A 24,260-nucleotide genomic window follows, 5' to 3' on the forward strand; every position below is an offset into this window, starting at 1 on the left:
GTCTAATGCCATTTGAAGCACCTAAGAGTATCTGAAATAGCCATTAGCAGCTGGCAGAACCCAGGCTCACTCAGTTTACAGCTCCGAATCAATTCTGAAATAGATCAGAATATCACAAACTAGATGTGATGTGGACATACAGTATTTAGATACAAGCATAAATATGAAAAGAAATTAATCAAGAGATAAAAAATAATCAATCGGGAGGTTTAAATTATGTTTCTGCTTTGTGCTGCCACAAAGGTCAAAGCACAATTTTCCAGAACTGTTGCTGTCATGGAACTTGATTAAATTTTAGAACTTGTCAGCCTTTTACAGCCTTTCATCTCCAGCTTACCAGCATACGATGGGCAAAACTGAATGAGAAAAAGATGAGTCAGATCATGATAAATCACTTCATCCACTGGGAAGGGAAAGAAGTGCTATTGGACTTAACAATGAAGGGGAGAATGGGTGCTATTCATATTACTTTAACCAAGAGATATGAACTCTTTAGTATGATTTCAGCCTAAAGTATCCTCATCCAACTGATGCCTGTGCATGACAAGTCAGGGACTGTGGCTGATTTGCATTAGGCAGACATTCCCTCTATGGTTGACATGCTTTCTAGCAGATATATGACTGACCAAACATGGGGACTGAATAGTCATTTTCCATTAGAAATAGCTCCTCCAGAATGTAACTGAGGAGCTGGAACAGCAGTGATAGACAGCAATGGTCTTAATGTGTGTTTTGTGGTCATTGTACAGATAAATGGAGATATCCGGTCGGCCTTACTTGTCAGTTCAGCAGAGGTCTCACGGCCCTCTTCCAAAAAAAGGTGGAGAACTCTTTGTTTGCTCTGGTGGATTATACCCTCCAATTCTTGGATTCAAATAGACCTTTAATAAGCTTCCCCGCCCCCCCCCCCCCCCCCTTCCCAAGAAAAAACCTCAAACCCAACACACAAACTGTAGCAATGAAAATAAACAGATTAATTGAACCATGGGAAATCTGTGCTGGACAACAAGCACCTGTGACCCTTGAATACAAATTTCCCCACACAACTGACTTGCCCTTTCCTGAATTTTAATAGCTTTACTTTGGCTTGACGTCAGCTATACTATCGCTCGTTTTCTTATCTACTTATTTACTTTTAACATCTTGACACTGATTGTCTAATGGAACATACCGCTGTCTCCACTTCTCAAAGCATAAAGAGGAAAAATGATTGCTTAAATGTTTGCCCATTTTCTAGCTACCTCTCAGTGCCTGACTAAAAGATGCCAGCAGGAAACAACATTATCGCATTACATGGCTCAGCAGTTTCCTACTCACCCACATGCGAATCAGCCCCCTTGCCTCACTGCACTGTTTAGTGAGGCCAAAGCAATAGCAACTGCTGCAGCCAAGTGGGTTTCTGGCAGAGAGACCAAATGTACCAGACTTGCACCTGTCACAGTGGACACCTTCCACATTAACCTGGAAGAGAGAGAACATGTAAAATTTTTTTTTTTTTTAAAAAGACACGTTTCATTTCAAGGTAGTAATGAGAACAAGGAAGTCATACAGTAATGATAATAACAGGGTGCAGAAAGAAATAATAAGTAAAGAAATATTCAAGGAAATTTCCAGCTTCTTATCATGTGTGTATGCAAACTTATACAATGAATGTAACTGGGGCATTTGCATTTGTGTCCACTGAGGAGCTCTGAGCAACAGATGCTGGCTTCATTCTGCCAGCTGTAGTAAGCACAGGAAAAAAAAAAAAAATCAAATGCCACTTTGGGCTTGACATGTTCAATAACTGACTGATAAGAAAAACTATGTCCTGAAATTGCCATGGTTAATCAAACCTTTTGTTTAACAGAAATTACCTTTGACAAGTTAGAATGTTTTAAGGTATAGTACTAAATGTTCTTGCTGAGAAACATCTTAAATGGTAATATTGTAGAGAAAAGCTTTCTCCTCTTCATGATTGTTCTCCACATCATTGAATAGTATTAACAAGGCTGAAATATTTCACTGTTGTAACGTCAATGCTTATATTTTCATTTTTCAATTAGTCCAAATAAAAAGCTATACCAGATAGGGACAAATATATAATAATTTATGCATAGCCTTTAAAAACCATTTTCATACTAAGACCATGGGGTTTTTGGAAAAAAACAAAACAAAACAAAACAAAAAACCAGCAAAATAAAAGCACTGGTTGTTTTTTCTTGCCTCCTATTTTTTTTTCTTTCTTTCTCTTGAGAGTAATGTCAAGAAGCCAATCTAAAAACAAATGCAACTTTCTAAAGCTTATACAGGAAATCATTACACCCGAGGATTTACCATTTTTAACCCTCATTTCCATATGTAACTATATTAGCAAATGTGCCTACACTGTATTTAGCTTAGATTTTGGTGGTTTTTGTCAGGGCTGACAAAGGGGCTCCTGAGCCTTTGAAAGCTCAATTCTACAGCTCTAACAGCAGGTTTAAATGGGAATAGCTACCATTTTATAGAAGTCTAGCTTTTTCAATACCTTTTCTTTCAAAAAGGTTACACAAAAGGTTAACCAACTCTAGATTTAAATGCAACATTAGATTTAAATTTTGGAAAAAAAATCTGCTGACTTAATTCAGTATTATTTGTCCATTTTCTGTCATAAATGGTGAATTTTACTTGCTTTGCATTTTGCTTCATGTCAACTGCAGTCATCGTTAATCATCAGCTAAATATATACTGTTAATTTGCACTCACAGAAACAACTATATCAGCCTTAACAGAACCAACAAAGAAACATTTCCATTTAAAAATGCCATAAACCCCTATTCTTTCTATTTAGTGCTTACAAGAGCTACAACAAAGACATTGAATATACTGGACCTAATCCAGAAAATGGGCACCGAGATGGTTAGAGGGGTTGGAGCACATAGTTTATCAGGGGAGCTTGAAAGAATTGAGATACTTCTATTTTTGCATTTCAGAGGATGACATAGGACAAACAACACTGAGTTTTACTACTATGGCCCATGTGATCAACTCACTTCATTTTTCTTATGGTCTCACCATCAAATGAATCAGTATTTGGAAAATGGAACATAATGTTTTCTGTTCAAATACACCAGAAAAACAGGAGGGTGGTCAAGGAGTTTGCACAAGGAGGTTGTGAAATCCCAACCCTTGGATGTACTGTTTCAGCAACGTCTTTCAAACAAGGTGCTGGACTAGATGACCTCCATAGGTCCCTTCCAATCTAATTTATTCTACAGTTCCTCCATTGAGCTTATCCTTTAAACTCAGAATGAAGTGACTGGTACCTATTTAACAGAAGAATTACCTAGCAATTCAATCATTTAAATTAATCCTTCCATTTTACTAGCTCTTTGTGTCAATACAGCCCCTAAAGAAGAAGAACAAATCAAAATCACAGACAGAATCTGCAGAGGTCACTTTTAAAAACCTCCTTCTTGAAGGGGTACTATCATTAATACTAGATCGGGTTTCCCATGCCTCTTTCTAGCTAATTCTTGAAAAGCTCCAGGAATGGGGATTTCACAACTTTCTAGATAATCTGTTCCAGTGATGCATAACCCTCCTAGTGATTTTTTTTCCCCTAACGTCCACCCCAAAATTCCAAAGCTCCCATTTGCAGCTATTGTCCCTTGTCACATTTTTTGCTACTATCAGAATATCAGAAAGGACTTTGTCAACTACTCTTTGAAGTGGCTATTGGCTGCAATTGCATTTTTCTTAACTTCTATTTTTTGCAGATTAAGAGAGTCCAACTCTCTCAGTATATCCTTACAGATCATCTGCTCTAAGTCTCTTTGCAGCCCTTCTCTGGATCCTCTCGTTTCTGAACAATACTCTTGAATCAGATCCTAAAACTGGACACCTTTTCCAAGTGCAGTCTTACCAGCACTGAGTAGAGGATGATAAAGACTTTCCTCTGCTGGTCGTGCTCTTCATGATGTCCTCCCACCTTGCAGCTGCATTGGCCAGCATGATCAATGTATCCAGCTCAGTAGGCAGTTTGCCTTATTTACAATGTGAGTACATGGTTGGCGTATATTTAGTTTGCCATTCCCCAAAGCCTGTATGTGTTTTTCAGAAGAATTACCACTCAGCCTTTTTTCTTCCAAACTGTACTGATTCTGGAGGTTATTCCACTCCAGTTCATGAACTTTCTATTTTCCCAATCATCAAGCTTTTCAAGGACCCTCTAGATTGTAGTTCTACCGTTCATCATGTCAATCTCTACCTCCTTCCCAAATCTGCTGATGGTGAATTGTGTCATCTGTGTCACTGATGAAGGTATTGGCTCCGATGTACTCTGCTTGTTGGCTACCAACTGCATGTCAAACCACCGATTATTGCCTTTTAACCCCAGAAATCCAGTCAATTTTCAAACCACCTAAGTGTGTTGTACTTCCAAGATGTGGGTGATGATGCCAAAACTCTGCTTTAGCGATCCTGAATAGGATGCAGCCTATTCAGAAGAACAGATACTACTGCAGTGAATTTTACTTATAAAATTATCAGTATTGACTCTTTCTAAGTCAATGTACTATAAAGAAATAGCACCGTGGCATACTGTTATTTGTGATGTGTTTGCTTTTAATTTGCTGGATATCTGAACAAGAATTGTATTGAATGGGTTTAAATTGGAAACAGTTCTGTAAGAACAGGAAGAAATACAAAGTGAGAAGAGAGGCTAAGAGGATGCTGTCCTGGCAAGCGTTAGTGTGTGAAAAAGCAACTGATAATCACTTAAGTCTTTCTTTATGTTAGGCTCCTCCCACAGGAGTTAGCAAATGCACTATGAAAACCAACAGGATTTGTTTGTATCTACAGACAAGTACATATGTCAATGAATTCTGGAATAAACTTCTCAGCAGCTATAAGATCAGCTTACAACCTTCATTGTCCTACCTTGCAGCTACATTGGCCAGTATGATCAATGCATGAGCACTTCCCCAGGTCTGTATCACAGCTCTGTGGATCAGTCCCTGCCAGGAAACACTGACAAGCAACACATTGTGGGTAATTCCAGTAACCCAACCTGCACTCAGTGCATTTATCCCCAGAGAATTCAGGGCGGCAGAAGCAACAGCCTGTCCTTAAGTCACACTGAGAACTTAGGGCTCCAACAAGGCTGCAGTCACAGGGCTAAAAAAGGAGAGAAACAAGGAAAAAATTGCAGTTGTGCTTCTGTTAAAACAAAAAACAAAAACCAAAACAAAACCACGCAAAACACCAACAAAAAAGCAACTCAGTTCTTTCAAATATCTATAAATAGAGTACAGCAGTGAATTTCCACTGTCCAAAAGTAACATATCTGAATTACAAGACTAGGCGTTTATCTTTATTCAATAAGGGTTAAGTGATTACATTAAATACATTTACAACACTGTTTTCTCTTTTAACAGATATTACTCATCACTGGTAAGTTAGGCAATAAAATCAAACAAATCTAAAAGGGTCAAGGACACTGGGATACTTTGCAGACAAAACTGACTTAAAAACTGTAAAGTGCTCTCTAAAAAGTGCTTTCTATGTAAATCTGCAGGGCATGTTCAGACCCTTTGCTAAACCTGGAATTGCTCAGCAGCAGTGGTCCCAGTGGAATCTAGTTCAGTGTTTTTTACTCATCCATCAGACAGGCAACCCCATCTTCTTTGTACAAACAGGACTCAGGTGACAGTAATTTGCATGTAAGGGATAGAGATGTAGTCATGTGGTGTACTGGGAAGTAAACTTGCTCACAGAATGAGACTTGCACAGGCAGGTATGAATAAGAAATAGGTGACTTGCCAGGGGGTCTAGATATTGAATACAGAAATAAGTAGCAGGGAAATCTGCAGGCTTCCAAAGAACAGAAGAACTCCTCAGTGCTATTACTGTGACTGTACTGCAGAGTTAGCTCAGGATATTTGCTGTGATCACTGGCATAACCAGAATCTCATATGGAGAAGTTCAGCTGGCAGAAGCAAACTCAGTACCAGTAGCATAGTTTATGACAGTAACTGACATGGATAGACTTGCTAAAATTAAGGACACAAAACTGAAAAAGAGAGGATGAAAATGTGGATTCAGTTTCTGAGCCAAACTCTTTATTACCTGAATACTAACAGCACCTTTTGCCTGACCTGAAAAGACCATTTATAAAGAAGGCAATTATATACAAGAAACATTCAAATTTTCAATTTCAAATGTCAAAATTCAATTTCAAAAATTTCAATTAAAATATTCAACTTCAATCCTTACTAAATGCCAGAGAAACTATTTAACTTCTGGTTAAATGTTAGACTGCTAGAAAGATCCTTATTCAACAAAGATACATTCAAATGTAAAGCTTAGAAAGCAAATTGCTCACCATACACTGAAATAGCTTGGTGTGCAATATCAAAACCTAAATTACAATCAGATGTTACGCTTGTTTTGTGAGTGAGCTGTTTTATGCAATACCCTCTAACCCCTTGAGTTACAACAGCCCTGGAAATCTACAAAGAGTGCAAGCAGGAGATTCCCATCTTACTTTGCAGAAATTAGCTACAACATACTGAGAGATGTGGGCTGATAGATCATTACTAATTTAGATGGTGCCATGGAACTGTCATACTAATGCACTCACATAAAAGACAATCAGAGAATATACTCCAGAGCTCAGAGGTCTTCAGCTTCATTAGGCTGGTTTCAGAAGCCAAGAGTCTATACACAGCAGCACAGCAGAGGTTTCACAAGAGGAGTTTTCCATACATACAAACCTGAAATCATTCTTGATAATTAGTTTGCAGCCTGAGCTACATGACAGGCAGCCTTTTAAGAAAGAGCACTAATGGTGTATGACCATGTTTAGACAAGACGCTTCTCTGGAGTATTGGAAGCAGTACTATAAATCCCTTATCAATGAGAACAGCAGAGAGGAGAAGGCATGTGAACTTCGCACAATATTCACTGTCACCAGTTTTCAACCTGAACTGAATACTGCTCCCCTTAACTCAAGAGTGGGACATTAACAACAGCTTTCATGACATTCTTTGACGTGCTACCATTTTTCCCCTATTTCTTCTTCCTTTTTCCCTTCAGAATTTTTAAACTGCGTGTCAAACATTAGAATAAGAAGGATTTAAGGGCTAATGAGAAGGTTTATTTGCCTTTTATGAACACAGGAAAAAAAGTGCATTTTACAGCTAAGATGGCTGTTTCTCTTGTTCTCTGTTCAGTGTCTCTTATGCACAGGTTGAAGCTCTTCTCAAGTAAACTTCAAGTACAAATTCCTAGTGGTATTACAATTACGGCCGAAGTAAATTTGTTATACAAAGGCACCGTTAATTGCCAGTAACTACACATCTATATACATTGTACAATACTGTGGTAATCAACTATAACAAAAGAAACCAAGCTCAAGCAGGACACTGAGTCAGTGTGACAGCAGTACAAACAAGGTGTTTGGTGTTATAGGCTGCATACCCAAGACAGAGGGTCTGTAGCGATCAGTAACAGATTGCCAACGTCTACACCAGTCTGACACCAAAACTCGCAATGCAGAGACAAACCATGATTATTAAACCTAAAATTCTGTTCCAGCTACAAATTACTGTATTTACCCCAAGGGAAACAAGTAACACACACAGACAAAACAGGATCCACTCACCTTGCAGCCACTGACAATGTCATAGTTCCAGTAATTCGGTGCACATTTGTCACACATCTCTCCAACAGTATTGGGAGGGCAGATGCAGCGGCCGCTGATGGGATCACAGTTATTACCAAAATGTGAACACTGACAGGCTTCACATGAGACAGAAAAAATAAAGGAGAGGAAAAGTTATCCCTTTATTTAACACCTGCAGAGCAGACCCTAAAAGAGTTAGGATCATTCCAACAAAGACTTTACGCGGCAGCGAACTCTCAGTTATCCGCAGACACACTGGGGCAGGAAAGGTAGGGTAAACACAGAAACCAAAATCAGGAGCAACGCAACACAGGTTAGCTGACATTGAAGTAACTGCAACAACTGCAGAAGTGCAAAGACTTCTGAGATGGTGTACTCACATGATGTAGCTGCGGGAGTAATGCTGTACAATTTCTGGGCCCACACTGTCTCATGCAAGAAGCCACCTGACTGCCTCTGAGCCCTCTACACAGGGAACCTGCAGTGTATTTAACTTCTTCCACCAACCTGAGCCAACCTCCTGAAATTTCTGCTGCTGTAAATAGACTTTTCTTAAAGGGAAAGAAAGGTTCCAGTTTCTTTTTCCCATTCTACTCCCTTTTTTCAGATTACATGTATTCTGCCTTGTGAGGACATCAACGGTGTGCTTCTTCACAGGAAACTGGGATTCTCTGCAGGTTTTATTAAATTAAAAGTACTTTGGTTTTGGAAATGGTTCCAAAAGTGGTCTTTCTCTTAAAGCATTAAGCGAACAACTGATTGTTGGCAAATACAGATTCAGGTATGTAAGTGATAAGTAGTTATGTGGTAAAGGACACCTAATTGCTTGGAGGAGCAGAACTGGTGCATGGTTATTTCCATACCCACCACCAACATTACCTGAGGCAAGAGCAAAAGCATCATAAGCAAATTATGGCTTTGAGTGATAATCTGTTCCTTGGGGTGTTTATAGGGCAGTGTAACATAACGTTCATTACTGAGGGCTGCATTTACATTCATTGCCTTTACTGCATGAAATACCTCAGAGTAAAACTAGCAAGTAAGATATGTGCAAAGATAGAACTCACATCAATAGTCCAAATAGGAAGTGACCTTAATTTTTCCCCATCAGCACTCTCAAAATAAGGTAACTGATGCAAAAAAGATGGTAAGTTTTGCCTCCATCATGCCAAGAACAAGACATTTTGCACGCTACATAAAATCTTTTGACACACTGTGGCTTGAAGATGTTTCAAAATACATCTCTCACTGGGACGCTGAGGCTTTTGGATGTGACATCTCTTCTATGGGCTTCCAGTTCTTACACAAAATTGATTGAAAAGGCATGGAGGGAAAGAAGTGATACATCGATATTTTTTGCATTTTTACTTTTATGATTATTAAAAAGAATATGGAAAAAATACAACACATTTGTTGCAACCAATAGTGAAATGGAAATCTCTTTTGTATCTGTCTTTACTGCTAGAATGTCAGCACTAACTGATGATGCCTTAGGGTTTTTTTTTTTATGCTTTATGGTTTTTTATTGCACAAGAAAAAAATCACATTATATTCATTTTGGATAAATGCTAGATAAAAGAGGTCCAATATTTTATGTGATACTTAACTGTCACTATGGAATTCATTTTTGTGCACTTTCTTCCTAGCACGATTTGATATACTTTTATTAAATTTCTGATTTTCTCTGTGATTCATAATTTAATTCCTTTTTTTGTCATTTGAAGGAATACATAAGAAGCCTACTAAAATTAAGTGGGGAAAAAATGCATTTATAAACAAAATTCCTCTCCATCTGTTGTATTAAATGGAACTTTTAAAAATCTGAATTTTCTGAACATCTTTAACTGTTGTTGTTATTTAAAATATTTGATGACCACAGGGAGATACATTTCTATTTAAAATATTTTTCTGATTTATACTAGTTTCACATTTCATCACTGTTCCTTAAACCCTGTCATTTCAAGTTGGCCAAGAGAACAGTTAAAATTCTAATGTGAAATCTTGTTAACTTCTCTCTTATTTTTCTTCCTTCAACTGTATGAAATTAACAACATTTTGTAGTATTTCAAAATGGTGATGTGCTTTTAAACTGCGAAATTTTAGAATAAAAGACTAATAGTGAGTATAAACTTTAGTATTTTTTTCCCTCCATATATGTGCTAAGGGCTTTAGGACATTTGCACTTTATTTCAAATTCTCTCATCAGTGACCCTGTGAGCCAATCTTTCTCTTTTCCAAGGTGCCAGTGTATTTGCACTTTTCAAGGCAGTAAACATTTTCTGAGTCCTTCCTTCCCATGGTAGACAATACCACAGAGTAATGTTTTCAAATATGATATATGATCTGTGAACCAGCCTGGATCAAGGTTTATCAACACTACAGATGAAATTGGATTTTGCTGCACAGTTGTGGGTCTTGAGGCCTCGATGCTACTTCCATAAAAAAAAAAAAAGAAAAAGGAGTAAAAAAAGGCCGAGAGTGAGGCTTGCTGCTTCAGCTGCCATTCCGGATGGGAAGAGAAATAGGATACCAGGCGTGGTGATTTCTGCTTCTGGCAAGAATACAGTTTATGCCTGCAGAATAATAGCAGCAATACCCTTGGCTTTATAGCCCTCTGCCATCAGCAAAGAATGATGTAGAGCCATTGCCATTCTGGTATCCCAGCAGCTAGCCACACTGGACGACTATCCAAGTCTCCTGTGATGACACCTGAATGAGACTAATGAGGCTTTAAACACACAGCTCTATTAGACAAACTAGGATCTTAGTAACAAATAAACAAACAAATACAATAAATCTGTAATTGGTTGCAAAGAATTTACATACGAGTACAGCCTCCTTCCTCAAAGTTGTAAAATCCATGAGCACAGCGGTCACACTTCTTTCCTGTCACTCCAGGCTGGCAATAACACTGTCCATCTCCATCACAGTCGAAGGACTTGGAGCCAAAAGAGTTGCAGTTGCATGGAACACATCCTCTTGAAGACTGTAAGCCAAATGTTTCAGGCTGCCACAGAGAGAGGAAGAGCAGTTAGTACATGGAATGATTACTAGAAGAAAAGAGAAAAAGCTGAGAGTGTAGGGAGATCAGGGTGGTTCTTTCCTCTTCATCACTGAAATACCACTCTTAACAGATTGAATTGTAGCAGTAAAACACTGGGGCAAGGGCACTAAACACCCTATGCTGCTGAAAAAGCATAAAGGTTTCACAATGCTACCTGATGCTATAATGAATGTTCTGCAATGTAACGCATTTCCTATGAAGTTGTGTTTCCGTAAGTACAATTCCTACAGGAAATTGAGTATGTCAGCACCATATACATACCCTGTGTCTGGGTTATAAGATTATGTCAGGCAGAGTTTGTTGCTAAGACAGTGAACTCAAAGTCTTAGCTACGAATGGAGGCTGATTCATCTGGAAAGTCTCTGAACTAGATTTTATCTCCTCTGACCAGGGGCAATGTCTCTATACAGTATTCTGTAACTCTAGGGCATTTCTTTTGAATGATGCTGAAGAATAACTTTAGAAAAACATAGATCTAATGTATTTGTGTACATAACAAGCAAATAATGGGAATTATCTTTTAATGCTTCTAAGATAAAACCTCTGTCTTTGGATTAGGTCTAAGACAGACATAATTAATGAGTCTCTATTTCTCTTCTATTTTCATTCTTCGCTTTCTTTTTTGCATTGAGTACTATAAAGTCCCTACAGAACCAGAATAGATGTTATCAACTACAGCAATAAATTTGCTTGTGAACTCCACTAGTGGAGTGCAGAAAGTATACTTGTAAAGAAGGGAAGACACATGCTCACTTGTATACTGTTAAATGCAGTTCTACACAAAGCTTTTAATCAACAGACCTGATGGGTTTCACTGCACCAGCTAAAAGAGGCTCCTAGGGGAAAACCATAATTGCTATTGAAATTCTCTACTCAGTCTTGAGCTAGAGTGACTTAAAATGGGAGTACTTCTCTATGTTTTTTCAGGTATGATGATTTCCAGAGAATTCTGAAATCTAAATTGTATTACTAACTTCACCTGAAATTAATATTACAACATTTAATAGTATAGATCTAGCAGTGACTTCACTAGGAAAGCAAAATGTTAAAAATGAGGTATTAAAAAGATGACTGTAATGAACATAAATGGAACAAAGTGTAAAAGTATTTACTTTTACATTGTACTACCATGTGACCTAGGCATGTGGTGTTGGATTTTTACCTAGTATACGTCAGTACAGATTCCTCAAGTCAATAGAGCTGCACTGACTTACATTTTACACAGATTTGCTCCTCAATGGAATCCCTACCCTCCTGTGTAGGTGAATTCCCAGACACTTCAGCAAGTTTCCATGTAAAAGTTCTGAAATCTGATCTCTGATGTTAATATTGAAATTCCACATTCCCAGAGAGTATCTGCCGATAGGTATCAAAATACAGGACCACATCTATGGTCAGAATGTAGCCTAAAGAATCATATGAACCTAAGCAAATGCTTGATTATCCATGTAATAAAAAATTACACTGATTTTCCTTTTCATAGTTTATATTGAAATGTTTTGCCAACTACATACTTCTGCATAAAAAACCCATGCTGGATCAGAGAGAAAGGAATACTCAAACTCATATAATTAAACTTCAAGGTTCAATTAAATATACCAACTATCTCCAAAGATTTCTTTTACAGAAGCAAAAACACACAGAAATGTGAATATGCATAAATCTCAGGACACACATTCAGATTAACGCAGTGAAGTAACCAACACACAGCATGCATCTCAGTTCTAAATAGAAATTTTGATGTGATCTAATAAATTCTGTTTATAAGGGTGAAAGCCAGAAAAAAATCTGATACTAGCACTCCACGCTGAGTGAAGGAATCAAAGATCCCTAGCATGCTGGGTTGTATTCTGTGATGATCTCTGAGCAAAGACATTTTGATCAGTCATGCAAACCCCCAAGAAGAACCCCGAAGTTAAGCCCCCAGTGCAGCTTGTTTACACACAGAAATTCTAAGAATCACATTTATTGAATAAGAGATAATATCCTGGATGACAATGAGGAAGTACGTTGAATTTTATAAATGCTATTATTTTGTGTCCCTGTATCAGCATATGTTGAGTGTTTGTGTGGGCAACACAGTTACATAATATATGTTAAATGGGTTAAAGCTGACATTCTCCGAGGGAATCCATATAAGCAAATATGGCATGGGTCCTAGGGTCTGGCTGAGGAGGAAGAACACAGCCAGGTATTTTTCAAACAGGGTGTGGTAGGTGTGGAGATTTTGAGTTGCCGGGAATAAACCTCAACATTTCTAAAACACTGCTCTGATAGAAGCAGTTGCATCATAATTATGTCATTTTAGGACCTAAGTTCTTTGTTGGTATCTGATAAGCAATGAACACTTTTGTCATTTTGGGCATTACGTTCAAATAATGGCACCTCACCCAGTTAAAAATGGCTCAGATAACTGGTATTAAAAGTTCTTTAGTAACGTGGATATGGCCAGTTATCTTTGATATTTTAAGCTTAGATCTTAACACTTTGCCTCTGGGGCTGACCCTTCTTGCAAACTTCTTAAGCTTTTGGTTCTTGAATTAGAGGAGGAAGTATTACCCTGTCAAAGGCCATGAAAATCCCACTGATTCCACTGATGTATGTACATCACCCATACATTTTATACATACTGCTGTTGATGGTATTGCTTTTGGACTTATTCTGGTATTTGACTTCTGGCCTATATTGCCATTTCCACTACGAGAAGCCCTAGGAGTGGAGAAGCATCCTAAAAGGCTGCCTGTCTTCCGAACCTGCCTGTTTCTTTCTTGGTAACTGTGTATATTGTATCACACCTATTTAAAATAAAAACAATAATAATAATAAAAAGAGAAATAATAGAAAGAAAAAAAAGCCTGTGGAAGCTCTAAAGACAAGCAAATACACATTTCATCCCATGCAATGCACACAGTTTCTGATTACCAGAGTAGCAGGCCGGTAAGCACCCCGTGGGCACCCACTGGCACTGCTGATGCCCCATCTCCGAGGGGGGACTCTGATCTGCTGACTGCTTCGTGCATTTTCTTTCAACTTAGGCACCTGTCTGCTCATTTCACAGCGTCTGCCCATGAATCCTGATTTGCAGATACATCTTCCTGACATATCACATTGCAGTGACACGGATCCTAAAGCACTGCAGCCACAGGGTATACAGAACAGCTTTTCTGGGGCCCAGAAGTAGCTGGGCTTTAAGAATGAAAAGTAAATACTGTTAGAAAGTGAAGATAATGAAACCACACCATAGAGAAGAGTACAGGAATAAAGATAGTAGTAAACACAGTAGTAAACAAAGATTAATTCCAATCAACCGTCAATATTTTATTCACAAGCTTCAGGTATTTGCTGTGTATGTTATGCAGTCTGTGCAAACTCCCTTGATACCAATGATTTTTCTTTGAACAGACTCTAAATACTGTTGAAAATAGAGTGTGAGCAAACCGCTTGAGAAATTATGCGGTTTTAAAAGGTGAAAATGATCCCTGTGATTTCTGCAGAATTATGAATGTGTTTTACATTATACACACAGAGAGGTGTTCTGAGGACACAGGCCTAACCCACAAGCCCTTATGCTGAACTAGAGAAACGTGCAGCCAGCTTCATATAACATATTCTTTAGCAGCCTGAAGACAACGCTGTGAAAGTTTATGAAATGCTGTTTTTTGCAGTGATTTGTGAATCAGCAAAACAACATCAAGGCAAAAGACACTTTCACCAAAAAAGAATACATTATTTGGACAATACAAGAAGAGACCCTAAGAAAAAGACATAAAAGCAGAACTTTGACAGCAGAAGTAAACCACCATCCTGCTTTTTTGAAAATCAGATGCTATCAGACATTTTGCAACTGCCTTCATAGAGGGATCACCTCCTAGAGCTGCAACATTTTAAACTAATTTATACCAAACATCCATAATATAAAGTGTATATAACATATATAGAAATGTACAGTAAGGCTTAAAGTATATTCAATGCATGTAAACGCAATGTTCTGTGGTTTTTTCTAGAAAACATTTTAAATCCAGTCATTTTACCTTTCTGTACATAAGAACAACCCATATAAGTTCCTTAATTTAAGGGGAAAATCAACAAAAAAGAAAAGCTATCCAAAACCAAACAATGTTTAGTTGTGCCAAAGTGGGAAGAAAGCTGAAAAGAGACACCATTTCTTGTCATTCACCTTGCAGACGTCGCAGCGGCGCCCGATCACATTGGCTTTACACTCACACTGGCCCGTCCGAGAGTCACAGATCTCTGAGAAGGAGCCATTGACGTGACAGTGACAGGCTGCAGAAGAAGAAGAAGAAGGGGCTGTTCATGCTTGTCCTGAAGCTAAACTTAATAGCCAAATGTTTACAGCGCAGCTTTTGGCACCCTGAGAGATCCAGGAAGGCAGGCCTGTGTAAAGCAGGAAGGTGTCAGTCCCGTACAGTGACAACACACATTAACCACCAATATTAATGTGGAATTTTGCTCTGAATTACTGCAGTGAGAAATTTTGCCTCAAGTTCGTACCAGTTTGTTTTATATGCAATTCTCAGATGAAACCAGGATGTTTAGGGCACATTACTGAGTACATGCCCTGAAACTTGGAGCGGGCACGGTTGTACTGAGACAGGAAAAAAGATATAAAAGGGTACAGGCCCTTACACAGGGTGTGTACGGGACGTAGCTACAGCAGGTGGAAGTGTTACAGCCCCACATGCTGGTCCTGCTGCTCTGGAGTCCAGTCTGTGTTAACAGATAGTAGGCAGGAAATGTCAGGCTGAGGACCCAGCACAAGGTTACCCCCAGGGACCTCCAGGCGGGAGCAGTAACCTCCTCAGACCTCTGTCTCAGCAGCAGCAGCAACAGTTCCCAGAAGAAACATCGCCCAACTGACCAGCCTAACTCTTTGTGATGCTCTTTTAGTTATTTAAAGTGGCAATGAAATGGAACTACTGTTTTCTGATTATCCAGGGCTCCAATCCATGTTTTGCCTTCCTGCAGTGCCCTGACTGCATGTGTTGCTTTTTTCCGCCCTCAAACTGACAGTTCCATTTTAAGACAGTGAACATGTGGTGGTCAAATACCTGCATGTCACAAGGTGCCACTTGAGACAAAGCAGTTATATTTTTTCTATATAGAGAGTGTTACAACAGGAACTTCCTCATTACTTTGACTTGCTAATTTACAATTTTCATTTCTAACTGAATGGATGTTTTTTTGGGTTTCTCCCCACTTTTGAGGTGTTTTGCAGAAGTTGCTTCTTTTAAATGAAACTGACTTTATGGCTTGCCAGTCTGTTCATGGCATTATTTCTCAAATGTTTGCAAAGATGTCTCATGTATTGGAATAAGTAACAAAAATATGCTGGGTTCTCCTATCAGTCTGGTAACACTGTCAGAGGTTTTTATTTCTTTCTGTTTTGCAATATATTTTAAAAATGTAAAGATTTAAAAACACTTTTGCTGTAATTAACAGCACTTCTCATTTCCTTTTACTTTCATTTTTTAACACTAACTGAATCCATGACTTACCTCTTTCATCCTGTATACAGCCCTCTCCTTCACTATAACATTCATGTTTTAAAACTGCCAACACTCCAAACTGTACACAGTGATGAGTATCACATATATGTTTTGAGTATCTTTCTAATTAAAATGGTGAGCAGTGAAAGATGATGCAAAAGCTCAGATTCAACAAAACCCAATTCCCAATACAAACTGAGTATTTAACCAACCTTTCTATACAGACCTCAAAAAAAGTATCAGACTTATTTGAATTGTTTTGCTTATCAGGCATATGATACCACAAGAATCAAAAAGATAATTTAGACTGATTTTATAGACAGATGAGTGTCCTATTTATGTTGTCTAGTACCAAAGACAGCATACCATGTACCCTTAACTCAGCCACGGATGACTGAGTGCAATGCAGTGGTAAGGCAGAATTTGGAGACTTTGATTGTTTTTCTTGGCTCTGGCAGTACATACACACAGAAGAAACATACAGTCAGGGCTATTCATCTAATAAACTGTTACTCAATCTGATAAATTGCATTAGTCTCACCTAAAGCCTTCCCATTCACCCAACTCTACTAGGAAAATTTGCTATTGTCCAAACCTCCAAATGCTTGCTATAATGCAATACAGCCTTGTCAGAGAAATTTGTCTTACTTTCTCCCAAAATTACACTGGTCATTCTCTCTAGATTTGTATAAATATTTATGAGTATGTATTTATAATCAGCCTACATACTTATTCTCCTCCAACAGTAGTACCTATGCACGGGCACATAGGCACACTTGAATATTTGCTTTAATTCATCTCTTGTCATTTAGCTCTATTACCATCAGCACAACCTCCAGGTATTTGCTTCAGCACACTGTGCTGTTTCACACCAGAAAACAACCTACTAGAATCAAATCAAATAAGCTTAGAACATTCTCTCATTGTTCTTAGATTTATGATTTTGTACAGATACACCAAGAAATTGAGAGATGCTATAGTGATATGAAGTTGTACTGTTATTTGAAACGGTTAATGCACACGACAGCAGCAGCGTACTGAGAAAGAACAAGACATTTCAAACAGTAATTTGAAAGCAAAATTCATGCTTTGCAATACTCTTGGATTTGGCTTTTTAATAAGAAATGAAATTGAAAACAACAAAGTAAAGGCACAGTCCCTCTGATATTGTAGCTGCAGGGCAAACTTCATGGAAGTCTGCAAAGGAAATAAAAAGTCATATGCAAAAAAGAAAACCCACATGAAAGAGAGTAGATTAATACAAGGTAACTGAGCACAAGGCTATGCATACATTAGGGGGCTCTTCTTGTCAGTGATACTAACAACAAAAGCAAAGCTTGTAATTGTACATTAAATATGTATTTATTTTTAATACTTTTTTTTTAATTGTATGTTTTCTGAACTCTCCTCATACTACATTTCTTTCTCATGCAGCTGCCACTACTGTAGAAATGTTCAAAGCAACAGTCCTATAGATGCCTCAGGAATGGTGACAAGCTACTGGAAGCTATGATTTTTGAAACACACCTCTTTTTAAATCACATTACACACTTAACACCCTAACTTATATGATAGCATCCATCATGAACTGTTAATTCGTGCAGAGAATATATGCGATTGTCCAACTTTTATTCAGCTTTGTATAAAGTTAGTACAGAAAGCACTTACCCAGGTATACATCTTCATGGTTATCTGTGACTTTACATATTTCGGTGTTTATTAGCCTTAGCTGAGAAACCTGGTGATGCTCTGCATGTCACTGGCTCCCATGCAGTTCAACAGAACTTAGTATCCTCATTGTCAAACTGCAAATCACTAATAGAGCAAATCCTGGAAATGGATGTTAGCGGCTCAGACTATCATGCTTTCAACACATACTACAGAAGTGGTCCCTGTGTTCCTGCACACACAGCAGTAAGACCATGGCCCAACTCTTTTACTTGCATAATTTCACTCCGATATAACACCTTTGTACTCAATGGAGTTGTTCTGAGCTTATTCCAATGAATCAAAAAGGATTACATCCTTGCGACAATGAAAGAAAATGCTCTGCTCTTTCAGGACAGAAACCTGCTATATTCCATTCCTCAAAATGGGGTGGAAGGGTACGTGAAGAATGTTTTTAAACTAAAAGCACTTGTTCTGCCTAATAGCTGTATTCTGAATCATGCTAGCAATGGCCCAGAGAGTGCCACTGCCTCCTACAGAAGCAAAAGCTCCTGTTCCTACCAAATCTTCCATCTGCTCAATAATTTTTTGCATCACTATGAGGAAGTATGAACTGGGCTGATATGTAAACAACATGCCACCACCAGGCTGAGAAGTGGTAGCTTGCTGTATGCCAGCTACCATCCTCCAGAGCACCTTAGAAAATTTGTCAGATTTTAGACTCTGCTTTGCAGGAGAATCTGGCCCTGTAGAAAGCAGCAGCTTCCAATACTTACTGAGGCCATACAGGTGGAAAGGAGGTCACAAGTTCTGCCAGAGTTGGATCCTACAGTAGCTGAAACCTCACTCCCTCCTTTCAGCACCAATTGCACTAGTTAATGAGATTTCTCTGGATGGCTTATAGTGGTTTTAGTGAACTAAGTTTCCATCTATTTGTATTTATTTTTGTAGATCTGACATTTAGTATAACATTTTGCATCAATGCAATGTTCCACACTCCCAAGTTTTTTTCCATGATTGCTTCATTACTGCTTCAACTGCAATAGGAAGTATTTTAATAGGTTCCTCTTTCTATTTAGTTCGATGCCTCCTTTTCCAGATGCAAACGCAAATAAAACATTGTTATTATTAGAGGTGTAAGTATACCGTATCATTCTCCTGCTCACAGAGAGGCACAGTCTTCCTCTCAGGAAAACGGTTATAGAGTTGAACAATAATGTCAGTAGCAGTAAAAGTTCATGACTTACGTTGACAGTTCCTTGCATCAAGAGCATCGCCAAAATATCCATCAGCACACCTCTCACAATATTGGCCTGTTGTACCAGGCTTACATATCAGGCAAGCACCAGACAAGCTGTCACAGCTGCCAGGAATGGAGAAGTCAAGGTTGTCATTACACTGGCATGGCTGGCACGATCCCCCTGGTATTAGAGGTTGTCCAAAATAGCCTTCTGCACACCTAAGGTAAAAGACATCACCAGTCAGAACCCTTAAATAATCCTCTTATTAGAAATAATTAATTTTGTTGCCTCACTCATCATCAAAAATTATTTGATCTTATTTCCAGTGTTTCTTAGGCATCTTTTTTTTCTCTCCCTTCTTCTAATAACACTGTAGGTACAGTACCAGCTGAAATCCTGCCAGTTCTGCTAGTAATTAGATTTCAGTGGGAGAAAAATCTTGTCACTGGCACTGAAGACAAGACATCGCATGGTAAGAAATCTGTCTGTTGGCACATAAAAGGAATTCTGGTCAGTGTTAGATAGGCTTTGTGTTTCAGCACATCATGTCTAGATGTTCTGTACTCATTTACCAGCAAGCCTGATGATTTTTTTCCCTCTGCCTTAAAAACTTGTTTAGTTTAGAAAAGCAGGTTTAAAAAGTAATACAGAAATAAATTTATTTACCTAACAAGAACCTCCCTGATCTACTGAAGTCAGATTTGTTCAATTAATGGATTGATAACTCTGTGTATAGGCAGGAAACAAAAAGATTGTTCATTATCACAGGAACTATGTTGGTGTGTACTATACCTTTCATATTTAAACAGAGATGTTTAAAAATATCACCTTATTTTCCACCTTGCCCATGAGCAATTTCCTGTGAGTACCATGTAAAACAGGTTAGTGAATCTGACCTAACATGAGTGTATATTTAAAGCATATTTCTACTCATCTCACAGCCGATTTCCTATTTATATTCTGGTCTGCTTTTCATTTCCATTACATTTGCTCACACTTCACAGTAAGAGCAACTTGTAGATAGTGAAGAAAAAGAAAAATTGCCCACTTCCAGCTAATGAAGTTATTCATGTGCATCTCAGATTAATTCCAATTAGTGTAAAGAAAACAGAAAGTACATCAAGCACATGGCATAAATTAATGTTTCCTAGTACTTCAGGTTTGAATGCAGTTCTAATGTACATAGACTTCCTATCTACTTTGTAATAGTACTGGATGGTATGGTTGAGCAAGGATTTTGCATACCATCCTAGTACAGGAATGCGGAGCTCCACTATGCTTTCACTCTTGTCCCTTTATGCTTGTCAAATTAATCCTTTTCCTTGCATCCAGAATCTCATGAAACATCCAACTGGATCCTAAATGAAGCCATCTAAACATTCATTAAGTATTAATCAATATCATTAACAAAGATTATAAAAATGGAAACAGACTAGGGAGGAAATTAGAGTCGGACCTAAATGAACAGTATTTTGTAGTAAGATATTACACAAAGCAGGTTTTTTTCCAGTCTCTGAAAACACCCACAACGCAGATCACAGACGAGTAACACATAAGTAGTCCAGTGGTTTGGAACCATGTAAGCACGCAAGAACATCACTAAAATTTTCACAATCTAGCTCACTGTGCTTTACTCTTCTAGCACAGCCATCTCTCACAAATAACTCCTCATAGCAACAGGACATCAAAACCTTGTCATTAGAATAATTCAGGCATTTTATTTTCAAAACTTGTCATGAACATAGCCATATACTTTACCTCCTTGTATGCCCTGCAAAGAAATGGATATTTTTTCCTTGGATGGAGGATATCTCAGCAACCACAAAAGACTGATTTTTAACTTACTTTCTCCTAAATAAATTGGGTTTTTTTCAGTGATGATCTCTCAGTTACAAGGGCCAGGGATGTCTCTTAATACACATAACAATTAATAGGCATTCTTTGGCTTTGATAAAACATGACTTGATAATTTATGCAGTTATTTTATTTTACCTAAAACAAATGATGTCTGAAGTTCACCCCTCCTCTTTGCTGAGATCTTTCTCACATATTAGTGGCGTATTTGTCATTGATCTGTACCTTCTGGTACTACTAATCTATTTGGCTTCACTTTAATGCATATTCATTTTCCTCTTTCACTTTCATTTAGGTGTTAGTTATGTATCTGACAGCATTCAGAGAAACTTACCAAGTGGTTCACAGAAAAAATGCTCGAAAGATTTGTGAGAAATACACTACTAATCATTTCCTTCTATTAACAGCAGGAGACCGTGATAACTCTTTGCATTCTCATCAGTTTAGACTTTGCTAATTACAATTAGCAAAACTCACTACCATCACATAGCTGTGTTCTACTTATATACATATATAATCTCAAATCCAGATTCAAGAGGATCCTGAAAAAAGGGGTAAACCAGTTAAGCTTAAGAGAAAACTGCGTGCATGTATCTATGCGTGAATTCTTAACACTTTTTCTCCTGCTTCTCAAGTTGCAGGGGAAGATTTAAAAATCCACTTTCACCAGTTCCATTTTTATTCCCTTAAGGACAGTTCTGCTTCAGCTACTCTTCTCAGATTCGAAGTATTACATATATGGCAAGGTTCATATTAAAAAAATAATAATAATACATGTGGCATGGAAAATTACATTTATGTATCACAGAAAATCCATATCTAAATAAATGGCTGCTAAGTACAACAGAACAGCTGTTATTAAAATATTAAAAAACTGGAGTAACAGCAGCGAAGAAAGATTGTTTCCATATTTTTCTTTCTTCCTCTACACCCACCTTTACATTCAAATGCAGGTGTATCTGTTAGTGACACCGTTTTTATTTGTCATAACTAGTGCCAAACACAGGGCTACTATGTAAATATACTTGTAGGTATGCGTACTGGGTCTGGCTGGGATGGAGTTAATTTTCTTCATAGCAGTCTATATGGTGCTGCGTATATACACAAATATGCACAAAAACACAGGCTTATTTTATACATTTCTTTTTATTTACTAGAAAAAAAGCCCTTGAGACAGATTTAATTTAGCCTTCAGATCTGAACACTTTACAGTCTGGAAATACTGTTTTTGCAGTTGCTTTGAAACTTACATGTATAAAGCCCTGTGGAGAAACAGCTTGTGAACATGCAGTTGAAAATCTTAATTCAGGTGCACAACAGAGATGTTATTGTATGACCAACCACAAATCTTGCATTTTTTAATGTCAGAGTGCCTACCTTTGCAAGCTGTAAACAACCCTGCATAACATATTTGTTGTAACAAATCTCCTGAATGCTTGACCCTTTTCCCATCAGCACTGCAGTACAGACTTGTACTTCTGGCACCACTGGAAGAACTGTATTAGCTAGAAGAAGCAGCAGGTTGAAGCCAAGGGACTCGCTAGACCTGAAGAACGGGGAGAGGAGGGAAGGAAGGACCATGACCCAGCCCACACTTCTCACTTAAGTTACAGTGACCTCTCATCTCTCCTTTTAGGGAGAAAAGGTCACTGAAACCATACTCATAAATTAAGGAGTGCTACAGGAGAAGCTAAATGCTCACCCATTTTCCTTCTTTTTCCCAAAACTGTGTGCTATTGTCTCTAACGAGACTGTGTAGTTGGAAAATGTGTGTCATCATCCTGTAAACGTGCTGGGCTAAAAGAACAACTTTTTGACATTCCCACACATCCTTTCTATGAAGTTAGGAGACTGTCTGTCCTACCTCATACCCCTTGGGAAAGCGAGCAGTGAGCAAAAGAACATCAGTCTAACTTGCGGGGGAAAAGGATAAAACGAGGAAGCTCTGCTTTCTTTACAATTATAGATATGTGGTAACTCCCAACACAGTTTATATCTGTAATTATTTTGATGATGTTATGAGCTGGACTCCTCAGAACATTGAGCAATTTTGGTAACATTTTTCTGAAGCGTTCAAGTGAGAGAAGTAGCAATTTTTTTTTGAAATTTTACAACTCAGATGTATGTGTGTGTGTATATATATATATGTACAGTACTGTATATGCTGACTTCATGATACTTGGTATGTCATGATAATTTAGGACTGTTCAGCAAACGAATCACGTGGCTCAAATCACATGTCACTTTGCAGTTGCTAGAATGAATGAGAATTTCATGTAAACTCTTTTAGCAATTATACAATCATTGTTAATAGCAAAAGGCAACATGCTTTCTCCTGTTTATTATTATTGACAACTGCAGGCATTTCCAAGCAACCTGTTACAATTAAAAGCAAATAGTTTTACAAGCACTGGAATTAACGGCCTAATTTCCAATGGATTTGTATCTCATGGTTACGAGGCTAAGGGCTGATTATTTGCTGCTGGATGTTGCTGTTCAGCAGGGACTAATCCCTCAGGCTACAGCAGCACTTTTTCCTTGCCCTGTGAAAGTTTTCTTATGGGCAGAACATTTAATAATCTCTCTCATTCTCTCTCTCTCATGTATTCTCTGCTGTTTAATCAGGTGTGAGTTCACACAGTATCCTCCCCCTTAGCTATGAGACGTCCTGATTTATTAACTTCTATTCAGCTACTTCTTTTCATGAAACCTTCAGGAACAATTATTATCTTTGAGACCTCCCACCCTTCTGTCAAATTTGGTTGAAATTGACCTACAAGTTCAATTTCTTTGCAGGCAGCCAGCCAGACATGCACAAAAAGATGGCACTAGCCTCATTTCCTTAGGAAAGCTGGCTAAATTCCAAGCCTGCCACTTATTCAGATTCTGTCCTACTGCATCTACAGCCTGTGCTCCACTCAGAAACAGCACTTGTTGCTAATGGAAGCTGTCAATGACCCCGCATTGACAAACTGCCACCAAAGTGCTCTTGATGTGATTTATTCCTGCCGTCATTAACTTCACAGCCCACTAGCTGAAAGAAGGTGATGACTTCTAAGACAGACAGGAAAAGACAGGCAGAAATAGCACGCAGCAGGAGCGGACTCAGTGATGATGGGTGGAAACAGATGACAGCCTGCACTCTCACTGTAGGACAGATATAGCACAACAGGGATTTAAAAGGAAGTAGTCGTAAACGTAAATTGGAAAGACAGGACTAGGGGGCAATTCACGGCGTATGGTCAGGATCCTGCTTTTCTGGTTGGTTCTTCCCCTTG

General features: G+C 38.3%; 1 protein-coding gene across 1 annotated transcript in view; it reads right to left on the reverse strand.

Annotated features, from left to right (window-relative positions):
* The window catches only part of LAMA2 (laminin subunit alpha 2), a 377,372-nt gene that overhangs the window by 120,073 nt on the left and 233,039 nt on the right, over window positions 1–24,260 (reverse strand). Inside the window, exons 19-24 of the mRNA XM_056344337.1 lie at window positions 19,135–19,346; window positions 14,890–14,996; window positions 10,475–10,655; window positions 7,628–7,764; window positions 4,903–5,139; window positions 1,318–1,461 (exon numbers count right to left, since the gene is read on the reverse strand). Of these exons, the coding sequence (XP_056200312.1) occupies window positions 1,318–1,461; window positions 4,903–5,139; window positions 7,628–7,764; window positions 10,475–10,655; window positions 14,890–14,996; window positions 19,135–19,346 (1,018 nt within the window). The remainder of the gene's footprint in view (window positions 1–1,317; window positions 1,462–4,902; window positions 5,140–7,627; window positions 7,765–10,474; window positions 10,656–14,889; window positions 14,997–19,134; window positions 19,347–24,260) is intronic.

The sequence above is a fragment of the Falco biarmicus genome, chromosome 6 (genome assembly GCF_023638135.1).
Source record: "Falco biarmicus isolate bFalBia1 chromosome 6, bFalBia1.pri, whole genome shotgun sequence".
Lineage (NCBI taxonomy): Eukaryota > Metazoa > Chordata > Aves > Falconiformes > Falconidae > Falco > Falco biarmicus.